Consider the following 20,079-nt stretch of genomic DNA (forward strand, 5'->3'; position numbering starts at 1 on the left):
AGCACAGAGGACCCTCATTAGATTCAATAAAAACTGACCCTCAACAAGGCATATCATAGTCAAATTCACAAAACAGTCAGGCAAGGAGAGACTCATCAAAGCAGCAAGGGAAAAAAGTCCCTAAACTGTAAGGGAAGACAGAACAGGTTTGCAGCAGACCTATCCACAGAAACTTGGCAGGCCAGAAAGGAGTGGCAGGATATTTTAATGTGCTGAATCAGAAAAATAGACAGCCAAGAATTCTTTATCCAGCAAGATGGTCATTCAAAATAAAAGGAAAGATACAGATTCCCAGACAAACAAAAATTAAAGGAGTTTGTGTCCACTAAACCAGCCCTGCAAAAAATTTTAAGGGGGACTCTCCGAGGGGAGAAAAGATGAAAAAAAAAATGTATGTATAACACACACATACATATATACATACACACACACGTATATGTATACATATATACAAATATATATACACACGCACACACACATATATATGCACACACACACACATGCATACGTACATATGTACGTACATACATACATACCAAAATCAAGAAAGAAAGAACCAGAGAAGATCATCAGAAACTCCAATTCTACAAGCTTTATAATGGCAATAAATTAGTATCTGTCAGTACTCACTCTAAATGTCAATGTACTCAATGCTCCCATCAAAAGACATACGGTAACAGAATGGGTAAGAAAACAATTACCATATATATGCTGTTTACAAGAGACACACTTGAGACCTAAAGACACCTTTAGATTGAAAAGGGGATGGGGAACCATCTATCGTGCTAATGGTCAAGAAAAGAAAGCCAGAATAGCCACACTTCTATCAGGCAATCTAGACTTTAAAATAAATAATGTATCGAGAGATGCAGAAAAGGCATTATGTCATAACCAAGGGGTCTACCCACCAGGAAGACCTAACAATTGTAAACACTGATGCGCCAAATGAGGCAGCACCCAAATATTTAATTCAATTAATCACAAACATAAAGAAACTCATTGATAGTAATACCGTTATAGTAGGAGACTTCAACACCCCAATCACAGCAATGGACAGATCGTCTAATCAAAATATCAAGGAGGACACAATGGCTTTGAATGACACACTGGACCAGATGGACTTCACAGATATATTCAGAACATTTCATCCTACAGCAATAGAATATACATTCTTCACAGGTGCACATGGAACGTTCTCCAGAATTGACCATATACTGGGACACAAATCAGCCCTAAGTAAGTACAAAAGTATAGAGATCACACCGTGCATATTTTCAGACCACAACACTATGAAACTCAAAATCAACCACAAGAAAAAAAACATTGGAAAGGTAACAAACACTTGGAGACTGAAGAACATCCTACTAAAGAATGAATGCGCTAACCCAGCAGTTAAGAAGGAAATTAAAAAGCATATCGAAGTCAATGAAAATGATAATACCACATCCCAAAACCTCTGAGATGCAACAAAGGAGGTCATAAGAGGAAAGTACACAGCAATCCAGGCCTTCCTAAAGAAGGAAGAAAGATCGCAGAGACACAACCTAACCTTACGCCTTATGGAGCTGGAAAAAGAACAGCAAATAAAACCTAAAACCAGCAGAAGACAGGAAATAATAAAGATTAGAGCAGAAATTAATGTTATCGAAAACAACCAACCAACCAACCAACCAACCAACCAACCAAACAGTAGAACAGAACAATGAAACCAGAAGCTTCTTCTTTGAAAGAATTAACAAAATTGATAAACTAGAGTGATTGATCAAGAAGAAAAAGAAAAGGACCCAAATAAATAAAATCAAGAATGAAAGAAGAGTGATCACAACAAACACAGCAGAAATAAAAACCATAATAAGCGAACATTACGAGCAATTATATGCCAATAAAAGGGGCAATCTGGAAGAAGTGGGCATATTCCTAGAAACATGTACACTACCAAAACTGAAACAGGAAGAAATAGAAAATTTGAACACACCCATTACCAGTAAGGAAATCGAATTAGTAATCAAAAATCTGCCAAAACACAAGAGTCCAGAGCCAGATGGCTTTCCAGGGGAATTCTACCAAACATTTAAGGAAGACTGAACACCTATTCTCTTGAAGCTGTTCCAAAACATAGAAATGGAAGGAAAACTTCCAAACTCTTTCTATGAAGTCAGCATTACCTTGATTCCAAAACCAGAGACCCTACTAAAAAGGAGAACTATAGACCAATTTCCCTGATGAACATGGATGTCAAAATCCTCAACAAGGTATTAACCAACAATACATGAAAAAATACATTAAATACACTAAAACAATACATTAAAAAAATTATGAACATGGATGCAAAATCCTCAACAAGATAGTAGGCAACTGGATTCAACAATACATTAAGAAAGTTATTTACCATGACCAAGTGGGATTTATACCGGGGATTGCAGGGCTGGTTCAATATCCACAACACAACATGATTCACCATATCAATAAAAGAAAGGACAAGAATAATACGATCCTCTCAATAAATGCAGAGAAAGCATTTGACAAAATACAGCATCCTTTCTTGATAAAAACCCTCAAGAAAGTAGGGATAGAAGGAGCATACCTCGAAATCATAAAAGCCATATATGAACGACCCAATGGGGAAAAATTGAGAGAATGGGGAAAAAATTCCTGACCCTAAGGTCAGGAACAAGACAGGGATGTCCTTTCTCACCACTGTTACTCGACATAGTATTGGAAGTCTTAGCCTCTGCCATCAGACAACACAAAGAAATAAAAGGCTTCCAAATCAGCCAGGAGGAGGTCAAACATTCACTCTTCACAGATGACATGATACTCTACATGGAACACCCAAAAGATTCCACCAAAAACTACAAAAATTAATTCATGAATTCAACAAAGTTGCAGGATATAAACTCAACGCACAGAAATCAACTGCATTCCTATACACCAACAGTGAAGCGACAGAAATACAAATCAAGGAATTGATCCCCTCTTCAGTTGCACCAAAAACCCATAAAATACCTAGAAATACATCTAACCAAAGAGGTAGAAAATCTATACACTGAAAACAATAGAAAGCTTATGAGACAAATTGCAGAAGACACAAAAAAAAAAAAAAATGGAAAAAGATTCCATGCTCCATAGGAAGAACAAATATTGTTAAAATGTCAATACTACCTAAAGCAATCTACATACATATTCAATGCAATCTCTATCAAAATAACACCAGCGTTCTTCACGGAGCTAGAACAAACAATCCTAAAATTTGTATGGAACCAGAAAATACCCTGAATGGCCAAAGCAATCTTGAAAAAGAAAACCAAAGCAGGAGGCCTCACAATCCCAGACTTCAGGCTATACTAAAAGCTCTAATCATCAAGACAGTATGGCACTGGCACAAGAACAGACACTCAGATCAACAGAACAGAAGAGAGAACCCAGACATGGACCCACAGACGTATCACCAACTCCAGGATATTAGTTCCAGTCTTTTGAACTCATTATCTAGGGCAGCTTTGTCCTGTGGCTGTGTGCAGTGTGAAATGAAAGGCTGCTCTAGTAATGGCAAATACTTTAGGTATGGTATCTATCAAACTTAATTCTCACAGAAACATTGCTAAACTTTCAACTTTGCAGTTTGCAGACTGCTGGTGGACAAGTTATGGTGGAGAACTGATTTACTGTTGGTGCAAGTAGGTATATTTCTTCTAACTTTGAGGCTAACAGCATAGAAGTGTGCCCAGAAGGTGAAGATTTCCTGCACAAAGACACTGATGAAAGAAATCTATCAATGTAGTTCACAGCCAAATGCAGGGTCTCATTCTGTGCTTTGTACTATTCTCCTATTTAAACCAGTCCACAAGCACAGAAAACTGTTTATTAGGTCTTACAGATTTCTCCATGTAACCCACTTGAGGCCTGCATTTAAAAAAAAAAATGTTAACACTGAATTCATTTTTGAGATACAGAGAGACCGAGCACAGGTGCAGGAGGGGCAGAGAGAGAGGGAGACACAGAATCCGAAGTAGGCTCCAGGCTCTGCTCTGTCAGGACAGAGACCTAAGCGGGTCTCGAACTAATGAACTGCAAGATTATGACCTGAGCCCAAAGTGGACACTTAACGCTTCACTGACAGAGCCACCCAGGTGCCCCTTTAGGTTTACATTTAATCTCCATTTCCCTAAGGTATGTGTCAATATCCTCATGATAATCCAGGACTTCTTTAACATTCATTGGGTTTCCATCTTCTAGTACAATTGATATGTCCGTAATGCGTGGTGACTCAAAACTATTATCCATTGGATAATCAAGAGATACCAGTGGTTCTCTTGGTCTAGGTAAAGTAAAAGCTAAATTGAAAGCCAGCACATTTTCATGATTTTTTTTTTTTTTTAGATTCATCTGGCCTTTTTCAGTCTATTCTTGTGTTTTATCCGCCTGGTAAATGGAGGATGCTTACTGTTTGCTTCCCAGGGAGGTACAGCAGCATGTTCATCATGCATAGGAAGATCCTTAAGAGGCGCAATCTGTTGTGTCTTGGGCCTTTGCTGTGACACCGCAAAGCATGGTTCCTGGCCTTCAGTACAGCCACGCCTTCCCAAGTTTATTGAGCAGGCACCACCTTCTCTTGGTTGATGTTCTTCTGGTCCTCTTGGATTGCCATGTGCTACAGTTATCAGCAGCCCCTCTGGTTCTAGGCCTGGGCATGGAGCTGCCCAACATCACAGCTTCTGGGATCTTGGTGGGATAAGTCTGTGGCGCAAAGCAGTGTGTACTCCTTCCCAGGCCAAGAAACACTCCAGCCACATCCAGCTGCCCCATCTCTAGGCAGCTTGCCCGCTAAGGATAACGCAGTACCAAGGAGGTTGCAAAAGGCATATGCAAGCAGTGTGCAGGGATAAAGATGCTTCCAAGACGCAGCAAGCAGCCCACTGGAGTGGCAGCTGGCTGTTCCTGCAGTTCAGGTAGTTAATACACCAAATAACTCAATAAGGCATTTTCAGAGACACTTGCCATATCTTCTGCACTGTAACTACATCTATACTGAAAATAGTTAACAAGTTAAAATGCAAGCATCAAAATATTTAGAGTGCACTGTTTAGCTCATACAGGATTCCTATTCCTAAAAGGTTCCGCAGGTGGATGGTACTGATGGCTCCAAATATTGTGAATGAAATTACTGCCACTGAAATGTATGCTTAAAAGTAGTTAAAACGGTGAAGTTTAAGTTATGTATATTTATCAAAAGAGGAAACTTACAATCGGAAGTAATGGTATTTCACTGTTGGCTTATAAATGTATACTTCCTATATCTCTCAGACATAATTTTAGATTAATAAAACAAGGCTGCATCTTGTAGACTTTCTGGTTTGGAAAACAATTTTCTTCAGAATGTTGAAAGATTGTGCTCATTTCAGCAGCACATATCCTAGAATCTTGAAAGACTTTTATCTTTTAATTTTTGCCATTATTGTGGCCTCTGTGTAGATGAACTCATGGGATGGGTGTTTTGTTTTGTTGTTTTGTTTTGTTTTGTTTTCTCTGGATCCAACCATTTCTCTGAACCTTCACTTTGCAGTAAATTGTACCCTAAATATCTTCAGTCAGTATTTAGTGAATACTGAAGGTAGGGGAAGATATGGGACTTCATTTTAGCTAGAAAAAGTTACTAAAAATGCATTTATTTAATATAAATGTGAGGATCTACATAAGACTGCACATAATTACAAATGCTTCAACTGAAAGCCTGAGATACAATGGACCTATAACATTTCTAAGGAGAAATTTAATTTTAAATAAGGAAATCCTATAAATAAGCCAAGATTTGTAAGAATATTTGTATTAAGATGATCCAGAAATCACCCCTAGTTCGTAACTTCTCGGGGATACCTAATGTTCTAATGGGTGATTTGTCTTCTGAAATGTCTGCCTAACATCCATGTTAGAATCAGTCTTCGTTCCCTGACCATCGGCTTAATTATTGCGAGGACTGCAAGCCCAGAAGAGATGTAGGTATGAAAGGATACAGATAATGTACACGATGGTTAACCCATAAATAGGCATCCGTGAAGTTTACTACTATCTGGAATCCTAATAAACAAGAATTTTTCTTTCCACTAATAAGCAAGAGTTCACAAATTTTCTCCAATCCAATATATGTCCATCTGTCCATTCAGCAGTGAAAAAACTAAAACATTTCCTCATTCTTACTGAGAATCCTCTCCTTAATTCAGGTGTTTCACAAACTATGTGGAAAGCCTTGTAGATATGCACATTTTTCTGTTACCACAGAAACAATAATCTATTTAGTAAGTCAAACAAACAAACAAACAAACAAACAAACAAAACCCACTGGTTTTCAAGGACAAACACCTGTTGTACCTGTAGAAACCCATTCCAAAGATGTTTCCTAGAAGAGTGAAAATGTCCGTAAGTCATATGGGGGGCTTACAGTATCACTCTATTCTAAGACCAAGATTAGAAACACAATTATTTTAATTTTATCTAATTCCATTCTATTATTGTGCAGTAAAGGATATCTCTTGCTTAAAGAAAAGTCTGGCCTTTATACAGCTTCTGGAAGGTAATCAGTAAACTCTCTGAATACCACGCAGGATAAAATTTTATTTACTGGGGGGCAATGGGCCATGCTACACAGTTCATGGTAAAATGTGACTCATGGTGGGGGGTTTGGGCCAGGAAATACCAGCCTGATCTCTGAAGGGACTGGACACTAAGATCAGTCATGCTGAAAGTCATCCATGTGATGTGAGTTTCCCTACTTGGCAACACTATATGCATGCTTTCAATCACAATTTCTAGGAGAGTTAAGCTCTGTCCGTACAACCCTAGTGGGAGAAGACCACTGAAAGTTCATGCCTGGACTTTGTTCTATGATCCTCTTCTCTTTGATGATTTCAACTTACATGGTTCATCATTATCTTTTCTGAATTCTTGGGAGTACTTTTTAGCAAATTGCTGAACTTGAGGGTGGTCCTGGACACCTCACCCAGCTGCATTCATATTCCAAAAATAAAAAAAAAAATAAGATGATAGAAAAATTTTAAATTATGAGTTCTTCTGACTCTATTTCATTTTAATTTCAAATATCTGAAATACCTTTCTGATGATATGAATTTCCTTCTAATAGAAAAATTCACAGTACTGGTGCTCTCCCCACTCTATATTTCTGTTGTCAAATAAATAGTTAGGGGTGCCTGGTTGGGTCAGTCAGCTGAACATCCAACTCTGGGTTTCACTGGCTCAGGTCATGATCCCAGGTTCATGAGACTGAGCCTGTGTCAGGTTCAACAACAAGTGTAGAGCCTTCTTAGGATTCTCTCTCTCTCCCTTTGGCCCTCTCATCAGGGTCACTCTCTCTTCAAGTGAAATGAAATGAGATTAAATGATATGGAATGAAATGAGATGGAAAGAGATGAAATAAGATAAATTAAAATATAGTTAAATTTTATGTATTTAATTTATTTACAAGGCACTTCAAGTGATAAGGAAAAATAATAACCAAATGTATACTGTGGACAGGAATAAAACTTAAAATTATAGAATACTCTGGATTAACATACGAAAAAGTCCTTTCCCAAGAATAAAATTACCTTAATTAATATGACATTCTCCCTTCTTCAACCATAAAATCAAGGCTCCATCTGTCTAAAAAGTTACTACAATATTCTCCTACATGCTCTTTGTGCTCAAGAAGATTTTAATCATATCTAGAATATAATCCAATTTTTCAAAAGGCCAATGTGATCAACTACACTTACTCTCTCCAGTTTAAACTAACATTCACTATTCCCTAAAGCCTTGTTAAGTATACTTCAGCAACACCAGGATTCCCTGTTTATGATCATGCCTAAATCTTTTCCTCGTGGGAGGTCACTAGACACAGACTCTCCTTTCAATAATGTACTTCTTTTCAACGTTAGGTTTTAGTTTACATGCACTCATTTAATAAGGTTTTCTAAAAAATTATGTCCTGTATTGAATCCATTTATTTTGCACCAAGAAGCAAAAGCTCATCACAAATTTGTTGAACAAATGTTGCCTTTACGTGAAGAAAAGGGAAAATACCAGAAGCAAAACATGTGCTCAACAGCCCTAACCTACAATCTAAAATTTTAAAACACCAGAAAAAAAGGTAACAATACAGACTATTTTTAAAACATCAGCCAAAAATAAAGCTTGAGCACATTACTATCTCAAGGTATATGTGTAACTCTCATTTAGTATTCTTATAAAAAAACCCTGAATATACTACATGACACAAACTGCTTTGGCAAATGAGAGAATGAGAAAAAAATTGTATCTGGTTTTATCAATCATTTTAAAGGAAGACTTACACACAGAATGCATTAATAATTAAAATCATTTAAAAATGTAAAAAAATAAAATTATTTTCTTTAATAATGCCTTCTCAAAACATACATATTCTCATTTACCTTTCTGAAGAACTGCTGATAAGTGTTCACCTAGAAGCTGCTTTTCTAGCATAGTGACCAGTTGTTTCCTGTTTAAAAAAACGAGTTTAGAATCACTGCAAGATTCTCCTAATGGAGAGTTAAAACGGTTTTCCAAAACCCTGCTGCATATATTATTGTCATCTGTCCTGATTTCTGTTTTACATTGTTATGCATGTATGAGTGCCATAAGATTTGTAGTCTGGTCTTCAGGAGACTGAATTTCATTGCATGAACTTCTGATTTCAGAGTTATAATTATCATTACATAACTACAGAAAATTATGTGATAATAATAAACATCTAGTTTACATAAAAATTACTATTTTACCTCTAATTAAACAAGACCAACAACAAATTTTCTAAAGTTTCCCACTCATCCAAAAAACTAAAAAATAAACTTACGAAGAAATTTTTATTTGTCAGGCTTTCCCATCTTTTTGATACAAATGAAGAAAGGAGAAAGGCAGGAACTAAGCAAAAAAGGTGAAGAACTATATTATTTAATCCTATCATACGACAACTTAAAAGTTTTTTAACATTTATTTTTGAGATACAGTGAGAGAGAGAAAGCATGCACACGATCAGGGTAGGGGCAGAGAAAGAGGGAGACACAGAATCCAAAGCAGGCTCCATGCTCTGAGCTATCAGCACAGACATGAACTGAGGCAAGGTGAAGTCAGATGCTTAACTGACTAAGCCGCCCAGGTGTCCCTGATAATTTCTGATCTAAGTAAAGCAAAATCAAAGTGTATATAAATATGGTATATAGAAATTACATATACAAATACAAAATATGTAATTCTTACTGTGTGTTAAGGCATAGGTAGGTTCTAACTCTGTCTACTTCTCCTTCTAGGAGCTTCTTGATGTGGTAAAGACACCCAGGAATCTGAAAATAAAATTTTTACCTTCCTATTTTAAGAATCATGGGACTTAAAGAACGAAAGTTACAAAGTTTTTGTAGCAAGCAAACAAAAACATTCCTCTTTTAAATCAATTTAGTGTCATAACCTTGAAAGGCACAGCTATATGGTCATTTTGTTTCTATCAAGTCAGAATGTCAAGAATTATTAAACTGGTTACAGCTTGTAACTGGAATCCATGGTTTGAAAATTTAATATAACCAAACAAAAATATAAAATACATGAAGCAAAGGGCTGTTATAAATGAAGAGAAACACTGAAAATTCAACAAAAGCTGATGACTTGACTACATACAGATCTATGATGCACAGTACATACAGAATGTACATGATATATAAAAGGACATATATTATATCCAAAATAATGGATAGAGTACTCAGACAGAAACCAGCAAGTTAACACAATACTTTAACAACACTAAACACGAAAAAGTATTTATAGAACACTCCACTCAACAACAGAATACACTTCTGCTCAAAGTGCACACAGAATATTCTGCAAGACAGACCTCATCAATTCACAAAACAAGCAAATAAATTTTAAATGAATGAAATTATAAAAACTGTGCTCATTCATCAAAATGGAGTGAAACATGGGAAAATAAGAAAATTTGAGAAAGTCACAAATATGTGGAAATTAGACAACACATTTCTCAATAATCAAGGTGTCAATGAAGAAATCAAAGAGAAACTACAAAGTACCTTAAAATAGGTGAAAACGGGGCTAGAACATACCTAAACTTAATATGGCAGCTAACACATTATTTAGAAGAAAATTTATGGTTATAAATAATTACATCAGAAAAACAAAGACCTCAAAACAAAATAAACTTTAAAAAAAAACCTACTTCCTATCTAAAGACACTGGAAAAAGACAAAGTAAAACGAAAGCAAATGAAGAAACAATATTTAGCATAGAATTTAATGAGAGAGAAATGAAAAAAAAAAACAATAGAAAAAAAATTAACCATACCAAGAGTTGCTTCTTTGAAAAGATCAACAAAGTAGACAAATCTTTAGCATAACTGACCAAAAAAGAAAAAAAAGAATAAAAAATTGTCAGGAAGAAAGGTTTGTCAAAATTTATAGGAATTATAAAGAAACATGGTTCTTTACATTTTAATAATCTTTTCTATGGATATTGAAAGAATTTATAATTATCATCTTGATCTCAAATACCTCTTTTTTTTTGCACTAGCTTCCTTTCCTCTGCTGCATAGAACCTGCTTGTTTCTTCTAAGAATTTACTCTCAAAAGATTCTTGGTAAATCTAATAATGGAATATATAAAAGAAACTTAGTTAAAAGTTATCTTTAAGATATGACATTAGAAATCAGTTTCAATTTAATGAAAGTTAAGGAATTACTTACCCGCAAATCAGAAAGCATAGTTACAAGCCTTTGAATAAGACATCGATCAACCGTTTCGCCATTTCTTTCTTTCGCAATCAACACAAGAATTCCATCTATGGTCCTGCTACGAACATTCTGATCACAAATTATATATGATTTAAATAATTCAAGGCCCATATCCCTAAAACAAACAAAAAATCTGCCTAAATTTTGGCTTATATTTTCCCCATCAGTTACACTTCTGTGTATATAATGCATTTCCCAGTCGAAACAAAATATAACTTGATGTTAAATTCACTGTATCTACAGTTGGATAAATATTTCTATTTTGTTTTTTGATGGTCTGAAATCACTAAATAAGATTTCAGTGTAAATAAGGCACAGTGGATGACATGTATAATTCAGTAATTTCTTAAAAATTAAGCAAAATTTAGGACGCTAAAGCTTCTAAACTGGCCCTAGATTTTTAGCCTTCATAATAAGCACAATGGTATGAATAATATCGACATTAATATCAACTTAGTGACCTTCTAGTGTTTTATAACGAAGTATTTCAAATGGGATTCAGTGTCCTAGATTAGATTCTAGAACTAGTATGTTTCCTAATTAAGACATGTTTTTAAATTGAGGTAAATTATAAAGTAACACTTAAAACTGTGTTACCATGTACTCAAATATCATTTTAAAAAAGTCAAAGTTTTAGGATACAAAGAAATACACATTTTGAAAATGATTTTTCTCTTATTGTGTTGTCTCTCAGAAGATAAAGGAGGTGATTATAAATCACATGTAACAGTGTTTTAAGTAATTATTTGTATCTTACCAAATTGAAGACAACATCAAAATTTGAAACGCATAAGTTCTATCTAGGAACAGAAAAATGTTCCTAATCATGCTCTGTTAGAAATAAAAAAATAAAGGTAAAACACTACGTCTCAAAGATTTTTTGGTTAAATTATCATCCCATCAAATAAAAACTTAACTCTTAAGAAAAGCACATAATTTATAACATTCTTATCAATCAAACATGGGCAATAATGTATTTATTTCTCTGGTAAAGATAACCTTTCAAATTTTTCACTCTTTTCTACGCTGCTAGTTCTTAAATAATAAAGATTAATAGAAATATATAAAGAAAATTTATTAATGGGTTATTTTATGTAAAAACTGCCGATATATGAATATTAGTGGTAAGTATAGTCTGCTCAACACATCTTTGAAAAACACCTACATATACATTTTCAGCAGACTGAAAATATAAGACAGAGCTGTACCATAAAAGAAGAGGAAATATGGAAAATTAACAGCAATACTTATGAAGACCAAGGCCGGGTACAAATATAACATTTCACCGCTTTTATTTAAAAACACACACAGCAGGAAGAGAATTCTTTATAATGAATATACTGGTTATGTACAAACTTCTTTATTATGAATATACTGGCTATGTACAAATTAACTGCGATGTGAGCATATATAAGAAGAGCAGTTCTCACACATTATTGTCTCAAGTCCCCTTCATATTTTTAAAAAGTACTGATGAAAGCAAAGAATTATCACCAGTGTAAGTATCTGCTAATACTTACCGTACTAAAAAATTAAACTGACAAAACTTTAGGTATTAAATTCAAGTTATACTAATATATTAATGAAAATGTAATTAATTTGTAAAGAAATAAGGTTTTAATCATTTAAATTTTAAAATAAATTACCAAAGGGCATGAACTTTCACTTGTAATATGAATAAATTTTGGAGATCCAATGTAAGCATGGTGATGAAGTTAATCACCATATGTGCTGGAAAGATACTTGGCAGTTGCTAATAGAACAGATACTTAACTGTTATCACCACAAAAAGTTAATGGTAATGATGAAAAGTGGTAATTGAGGTATTAGCTAATTCTACCGTAGTAATCATTTTGCAGTATACAGACGTTACCAAATCATCACACTGTACATCTTAAACTTGCACAATGTGATGACTCTATTATACCAAAAAACTTGGTAAAGAATTCATAATCTACAAAAGGAAATAGAGCATTAATGCTTTAAACACACCTTTTAAGTGCTATATTACAAACATGCTTTTAAGTGCTATAATACAAAGAGATGGGAGAAAGCAAATGAGAAGCAAAAGAAAACTAGGGTGGAATAAAAGCCAGAGTGGAATAGCCTAGAAAGCATGAAAGAAATGATAACCTTTGAACTACATCTTAAAAGAGTAAGAATTTTCCAGGAAATATTTTTCAGAATGATTTTTACATATTGCATGGAATAATCAACATGCATGGCATATTATTTCACACACACTTAATTTTGTGGCAAGTTCACCATCATTATAAATGGTGTAATCAACTGTGTAGGATTTAAAATATGCTTGTACAATTAACATCAGCAACAACTGTAGCCATAAATACACTGTTTTTAGAAAATGTCTACTTTTTTTGCTTCTAACTTAAAACATTTATGGCACCTCTTTTGCTGATTCCTCTTTTAACACTACAGAGGACATCTGGAAATGTTGTGGGAAGGGGTTATTATGCTGTTGAGAGAATTTTGCCATGTTAACACTTTTGGGGAGGTTAAAAGAAATTGGTATTTGTATGGATTACAGCCCTCATTTTTAACCAAGACCCACAATTACTTTTTTAAACAAAGAAAACTAGAAAGATGGGATGTGGGAGCCATCAATGACTTAGGACACATCTTATGGTCCGAATGAGTGAGAATAACAACTCCAAATACAAAGAACTAAATCAGCCAATATGCTTGGCAATTCATTAAAACCAATTAGATAAATACTTTCATGTCATGATTCATGTGGGGACCTCCTTTTATATTTTAAAAATATAAACTCTTCAGTATCACCATTTTATTGAACTGTTTAGTCTATTCTAGTTTTTATTCTTTACATATGAAACTGAGAGAAATGTTTTCCATTAGTGAAGATTTAAACTCACTGCAGTTTTGTTTTTATACCTTAAATAAACTTTTAAATCTAATAATAGTATCAACATATCATATTACCTTATGCTTTATTCTGCCAAATAGAAAAGCAAACACAATTTACATATTTTCATTTTCAAAATATAGACATATTTTGTGTTGAAGTATTTACAGGTTTATCTATCTTATTTAGTATAGCTTTGTTATAGCTCTACTACACATTCCTCCATATATTCAAAACTCAGATGATAAATTACTAATTTCACACACTATTTAGTAAGACTAAATCTGACATACACTTTGTGCCTCTTGTTTAAGCTCCTATTAATGTTAAACTCAATTACATCTAAAGTATAATTATCTGTTTGGAAAAAAACACCTAATTGTAAGCGAATAAATAAATTAAAATTAAAACGTTAAAGAACTGAAAATTTTGGTCTACCATAAAAGTACTTCCAGAAGCTTTTAAATAAAGTATGGGCTAACTACAGTTTGAAGTTTTTCATTTACAGAACCATTTAACACATTCCATGATAATTCTCTGAACTAAAAATATAATTTCTATACTCTACTATTTGTCTGCTATGATTTTGCCAGCATTTATCCATTTTCTTTAGAAAAGGGCCATTATCCACAGAATCCATGAGGTAATGTTAAGAAAAACTTTATATTCTAACATTAACACACATTCTGCAAACGGAAGATATGACTTCTAAAAGACAGTATTTAAAACTGCTTAATGATAACCTCAGGTCCAAGGATGTCTGTCTTAAACAGAACACAAAGAGAACAAAAATAACATTAATCCCATATACCAAGTAAATTATTCCACTTGATAGATACTGACATGGAAAATTTGACAAAAGACAGGAAACAACTCAAAGAGGAAAAAAAAGGATACTCTCTGAATTGATGAATTTGTGCTTTGAGGTGGTGTTCACAAAGCTGCTTCAACTGTTTATACAAGTTTGCAGATAAATTGTAGGAGCAAAGGTTTTCAACACTCTGAAAAAATGAAATTTTTGTGCTTAAGTTGAAAAAATGCAAAATAAAGTTACTTTGTCTACAACTGTTGATTATATACGGACCACTGATTGTGAACTTATTTTATATGAATTAATAAGTGAATAGGAATGTCATGAATATATTCATGACTATTAAATGATGAAAAGCTATTTCAAAATTTGCAGTATCTGAACCCTAAGAAAATGAATTTAAAGTCTTCCATCTCAATCAGTATGTACAAACCCATTCTTTATGAGTAATTCTAAGCACCAAGACATTCATAGTAATCAGCTTTCTTTAATTTAAAAATAATTCTCTGAAATTAGCTGTTCAAACCATACGTTAAACCACGTCTTAATTTTCAGAATTTTTAAAAGATTACAATCTTTCTTTAAAATTTTAAAATTAGAAAATACATTTTAAAAATGTGTACAATACAATGAAACACAATCTTATTAAGTGTGACTTTCAATTCCTATAACAAACAATAAAACAAACCATTTGTTTATATTAAAATACACCCTACTGACCACTGCAGTGAAGTCACCAATAGTGCAAAGCTCTCACTCCTCATAAAACAAAGAATTCATCTGGCAAGAATGTTCAGAATCAACATTATAAGAGTTCTAGAGTCTAACCAAAACTTTATGACCAAAGGCACATTTAATAAAGAAAAAGTATGCTACATTTCAGTAATAGAGCCTTTTGGAGGCTTAATTGTCAGAGCTACATAAGCATGCCTAGGTTCTTTTTAAACTAAGAAAAAACATGTACAGGACCAGGCTAAATTACATTTAACTAAAATAACTTGAACAATGGAACATCATAAAAGCCATATAAGAAAACCTCACAGCCAGTACCATCCTCAGTGGGGAAAAACATAGCTTTCCCCCTGAGATCAGGAACATGACAGGGATGTCCACTCTCACCACTGTTGTTTAACATTGTGCTGAAAGTGCTAGCATCAGCAATCAGACAACAAAATGAAATGAAAGGCATAAAAATTGTCAAAGAGTCAGTCAAACTCACTTTTCACAGATGGCATAATACTCTAACATGGAAAACCTGAAAGTCTCCACCAAAAAGTTGCTTGAACTGATACATTAATCCAGCAAAGTCACAGGACACAAAATCAATGTACAGAAATCAGTTGCATTTCTATACACCAATCGTGAAGCAAAAGAAAGAGAAATCAAGAAATCAATCCCATTTACAATTGCACCAAGAATCATAAAATAGCCAGGAATAAACCTAACCAAAGACGTAGTCTACTCAAAGATAGTCTATACAAAGATGTAGTCTACAAAGATGTGTATGCTGAAAACTATAGAAGACTTGTGAAGGAAAGTGAAGAAGACACAAAGAAATGGAAAAACATTTCACGCTTATGGACTGGAAGAATAAATATTGTCAAAATGTCAATACTACCCTAATCAATCTACATGTTTAATGTAACCTCATCCAAAATTGCACTGGCATTCTTCTCAAAGCTAGCACAGCCAATCCCAACATGTGTATGGAACCACAAAAGACCCCAAACAGCCAGAGTAATGTTGAAAAAGAAAACCAAAGCAGGAGGCATCACAATCCTAGACTTCAGCATTTACTACATCAAGACAGTATGGTACTGGCACAAAAACACACACACAGACCACTGGAATAGAACAGAGAACCTAGAATTGGACCCAGAAATGTATAGCCAACTAATTTCTGACAAAACAGGAAAGGGTATCCCCTGGAAAAAAGACAGTCTCTTTAGCAAATGGCGGTGGAAGAACTGGCCAGCAACATGCAGAAGAATGAAACTGGACCACTTTCTTACACCATACATTAAAAAAAACAACAACAACAACTCAGAATGGATGAAAAACCCAACTGTGAGACAGGAAACCATCAAAATCCTAGAGGAGAAAACAGGCAACAACCTCGTTGACCTCAGATGCTCAACAGGTCTCCAAAGCCAAGGGAGGAACAACAAGCCAAGAGGAGCAACACTCTCCAGTTGCATCCACGTTGCTACAAAAGGCCATATTCCATTCTTTCTCATTGCCATGTAGTATTGCATTGTGTATATAAACCAAAATTTCTTTATCCAGTCATCAATTGATGGACATTTAGGCTCTTTCCATAATTTGGCTATTGTTGAAAGTCCTGCTATAAACATTGGGGTACAAGTGCCCCTATGTCTCAGCACTCCTGTATCTCTTGGCAAGGGAATTAAAAGCAAAACTGAACTATCAAGACCTCATGAAGATAAAAAGTTTCTGCACTGCAAAGGAAACAACAAAACTAAAAGGCAACCAACAGAAAGGGAAAAGATATTTGCAAACGACATACTGGATAAAGCGTTAGTAACCAAAACCTATAAAGAACTTAGCAAACTCAACATGTGAAAAACAAGTAATCTGGAGAATTGAGTAGAATGAATGAATAGACGCTTTTCCAAAGAAGACATCCAGGTGGCCAACAGACACATGAAAAGATGCTCAACATCGCTCATCATCAGCTAGATACAAATCAAAACCACAGTGAGATACCACCTCATACCAGTCACAGAGGCTAAAATCAGCAACTCAGGAAACTACAGATGCTGGCGAGGATGTGGAGAAACAAGAACCCTCTTGCACTGTTGGTGGGAATGCAAACTGGTGCAGCTGCTCTGGAAAACAACGTGGTGGTTTCTCAAAGAATTAAAAATACAACTACACTATGACCCACCAATAGCACGATTAGGAGTTTATTCAAAGGATACAGGAGTGCTGATTCACAGGGGCACATGTACCCCAATGTTTGTAGCACCAATTTCAACAATAGCCAAACTATGGAAAGGGCCTAAACGTCCATCAACTGATAAATGGATAATATAATATAATACAAATTATATATAAAAGGTTATATTATATAGTAATATAATAATATGTAATATAATAATAAAATTAGTATTATTAATATATTAATAACATATATAATATACATAACACATGCACGTGTGCGCGCGTGTGCGCACGCGCGCACACACACACACACACACACACACGTATATTTGTTGGCAATGAGAAAGAATGAAATCCTTCCATTTGCAGCAATGTGGATGGGGCTGGAGGGTACTATGCAAAGTGCAGCAAGTCAAACTGGAGGGTATTATGCCAAATGAAGCAAGTCAATAAGAGAAAGAGACATATATATATGTTTTCACTCATGTGTGGATCTTGAGAAACTAAACAGAAGACCATGGGGTAAGGGTAGGGGAAAAAATAGTTACACACTCTCTTAAATACAGAGAACAAACCTAGGGTTTATTGGGGCACTAGGGGAGAGGGGAAAATGGGTTATTGGGCACTGAGGAGGGCACTTTTTGGGATGAGCACTGGGTGCTGTACGTAAGCAATGAATCACAGGAACCTACCCCCAAAACCAAGAGCACACTGCATCCACTGTGGGTTAGCCAACTTAATCATAAATTATATTTAAAATTTAAAAATTAATAAAATAAAATAAAATACCCTGAACAATAAGAATATATGCATAAAAGTACAAAATTATACACAACATAATTGTAACTAAGTAAATCAATCAAACATAAATACACAAAGTGTACTGCATGATTGTAATCTTGGTAGATCCCATGATTACGATGCATGATGATAAAAATTATCCAAGGAATTATAATTCAATTATTACTATAAACCCTGATTCCATTATGATTAGTGAATACCTGTATCCAAAAGTAACACACACCTGATAGAGTTCCTCCAAGCTGTACTTAACAGAGATACTATTCTGGATAGCCTGTACAGCTTCTTTTAACTTTTGCCATGTTTCTTCAGTGTAGTTTTCCAGTGGCAGGGGTTTATCTAATAAATAAATGAAAGTTTATAGCATTAACTGTTTGGGAGACAATGTCAAAATACTAGAACATGTAACATATCCTCACACATTTATAATATAATGAATTTATTTTAAACAAAGCTTGTTGAGGCCATTCAGTGGGTTAAGAATAGTCACTTCAGCAAATGGTACTACGACAAGATACCCACATATGAAAGAACGAAGTCAGTGTCATAATCAAAACACAATTCAAAATGGATCAAAGACATAAATGTAAATACGAAAGCAAAATCTATAAAACTTTTAGTAAGAAACAAAGGGATAAATCTTCGTGACCTTGGACCTTGCAGTAAATTCACACATGACACCAAAACATAAGTGACAGAAGATAATGTATTGGGGTTCATTAAGTTAAAATGTGAAATTTTTGTGGATCAAAGGTAAGGAATAAAGAAAGCAAAACACAACCATCAGGATACAATAAAATATTTCCTAATAACTGGTAAACATGAAGCATCCAGAATAAAAAAAAAAAAAACTGTTGCAATTCATCCACAAAAAAGAATATCAACCAATTAATAACTAGGCAGCAGATTTGAACAGATACTTTCAAGAACATATACAAACGGCCAAGTAACCCATGAAAGGCTGCCCAACATAGTAATAGATTAATACAAGTCAAAATCATGACATACGACTTTATACTTAATAGGAAGGATATAACAAGTTTTTTAGAGGATGTGGAAAAACTAGAACGCTTATACTTCTCTGGTAGGAACATAAAATTGTATGGAGAATGTGGAAAATTTAGCAGTTCTTCCATTAACCATAAAATTACCATATGACCCCACAATTCCCTTCCTAGTGTATATCCAAAAGAATTAAAAACAGGTATTCATACAAAATAGTGTATATAAATGTTCATGGCACTATGTACATCCATATGATAGGATTTTATTTAAGCCATAAAAATGAAGCATTCACACATACTACAACCTGAATGAACTTCAAAAACACTATGCTAACTGAACTCAGCCAGGCACAAAAAAGATTATAGAATGAAACATCCAGAAGAGGCAAATCTATAAAGACAGAAATCAGAGAGCTGACTGCCTCGTAGAGAGAGGACAGAAATGAAAGGAAAAGGAATGGGGCAGAGAGATCATAATGCTTGTGAACATAGGTTTTCATTTTCTACCTATTAAAATATTTCACAATTAAACTGAGGCAGTAGTTACATAATACCGTCAAGTGCTAAGTGTACAACTGTATACTTTAAAAGTTAACGTCCAATTTATTCTTTGTGAATTTCTCCTCAGTAAAAATATCAGCACAAAATTTGTAAAAGAAAGTCTCAACAAAAAACAAGAAACTTTTATGTTTAAATTACTAAACAAAAATAATCTTGCAAATAAATGATAAGGTTATACTTAAGAAGCTGGCAAAGATAAAGTGAATCTAAAATAAGAAGAAAAATAATACAAAATTAAGCACAAATTAACTGAGGTAGAAAACAATCAAAACCAAGATGTGGGCCCTTCGGAAGGGAAACTATATAGGCCAAT

General features: G+C 34.3%; 1 protein-coding gene and 1 pseudogene across 1 annotated transcript in view; both read right to left on the minus strand.

Moving 5' to 3' along the window:
* The window catches only part of LOC145715056 (cullin-4B-like), a 103,577-nt gene that overhangs the window by 81,157 nt on the left and 2,341 nt on the right, over positions 1 to 20,079 (minus strand). The window contains 8 exon segments of the mRNA XM_081794638.1: positions 8,442 to 8,509; positions 9,268 to 9,373; positions 10,563 to 10,653; positions 10,754 to 10,916; positions 11,559 to 11,632; positions 14,254 to 14,321; positions 14,581 to 14,686; positions 18,425 to 18,540. Coding sequence (XP_081650764.1) covers positions 8,442 to 8,509; positions 9,268 to 9,373; positions 10,563 to 10,653; positions 10,754 to 10,916; positions 11,559 to 11,632; positions 14,254 to 14,321; positions 14,581 to 14,686; positions 18,425 to 18,540 — 792 coding nt within the window.
* On the minus strand, positions 3,396 to 4,648 carry LOC145714986 (cyclin-A2 pseudogene; annotated as a pseudogene).

The sequence above is a fragment of the Panthera onca genome, chromosome Y (assembly GCF_046562875.1).
Source record: "Panthera onca isolate mPanOnc1 chromosome Y, mPanOnc1 haplotype 2, whole genome shotgun sequence".
Classification (NCBI taxonomy): domain Eukaryota; kingdom Metazoa; phylum Chordata; class Mammalia; order Carnivora; family Felidae; genus Panthera; species Panthera onca.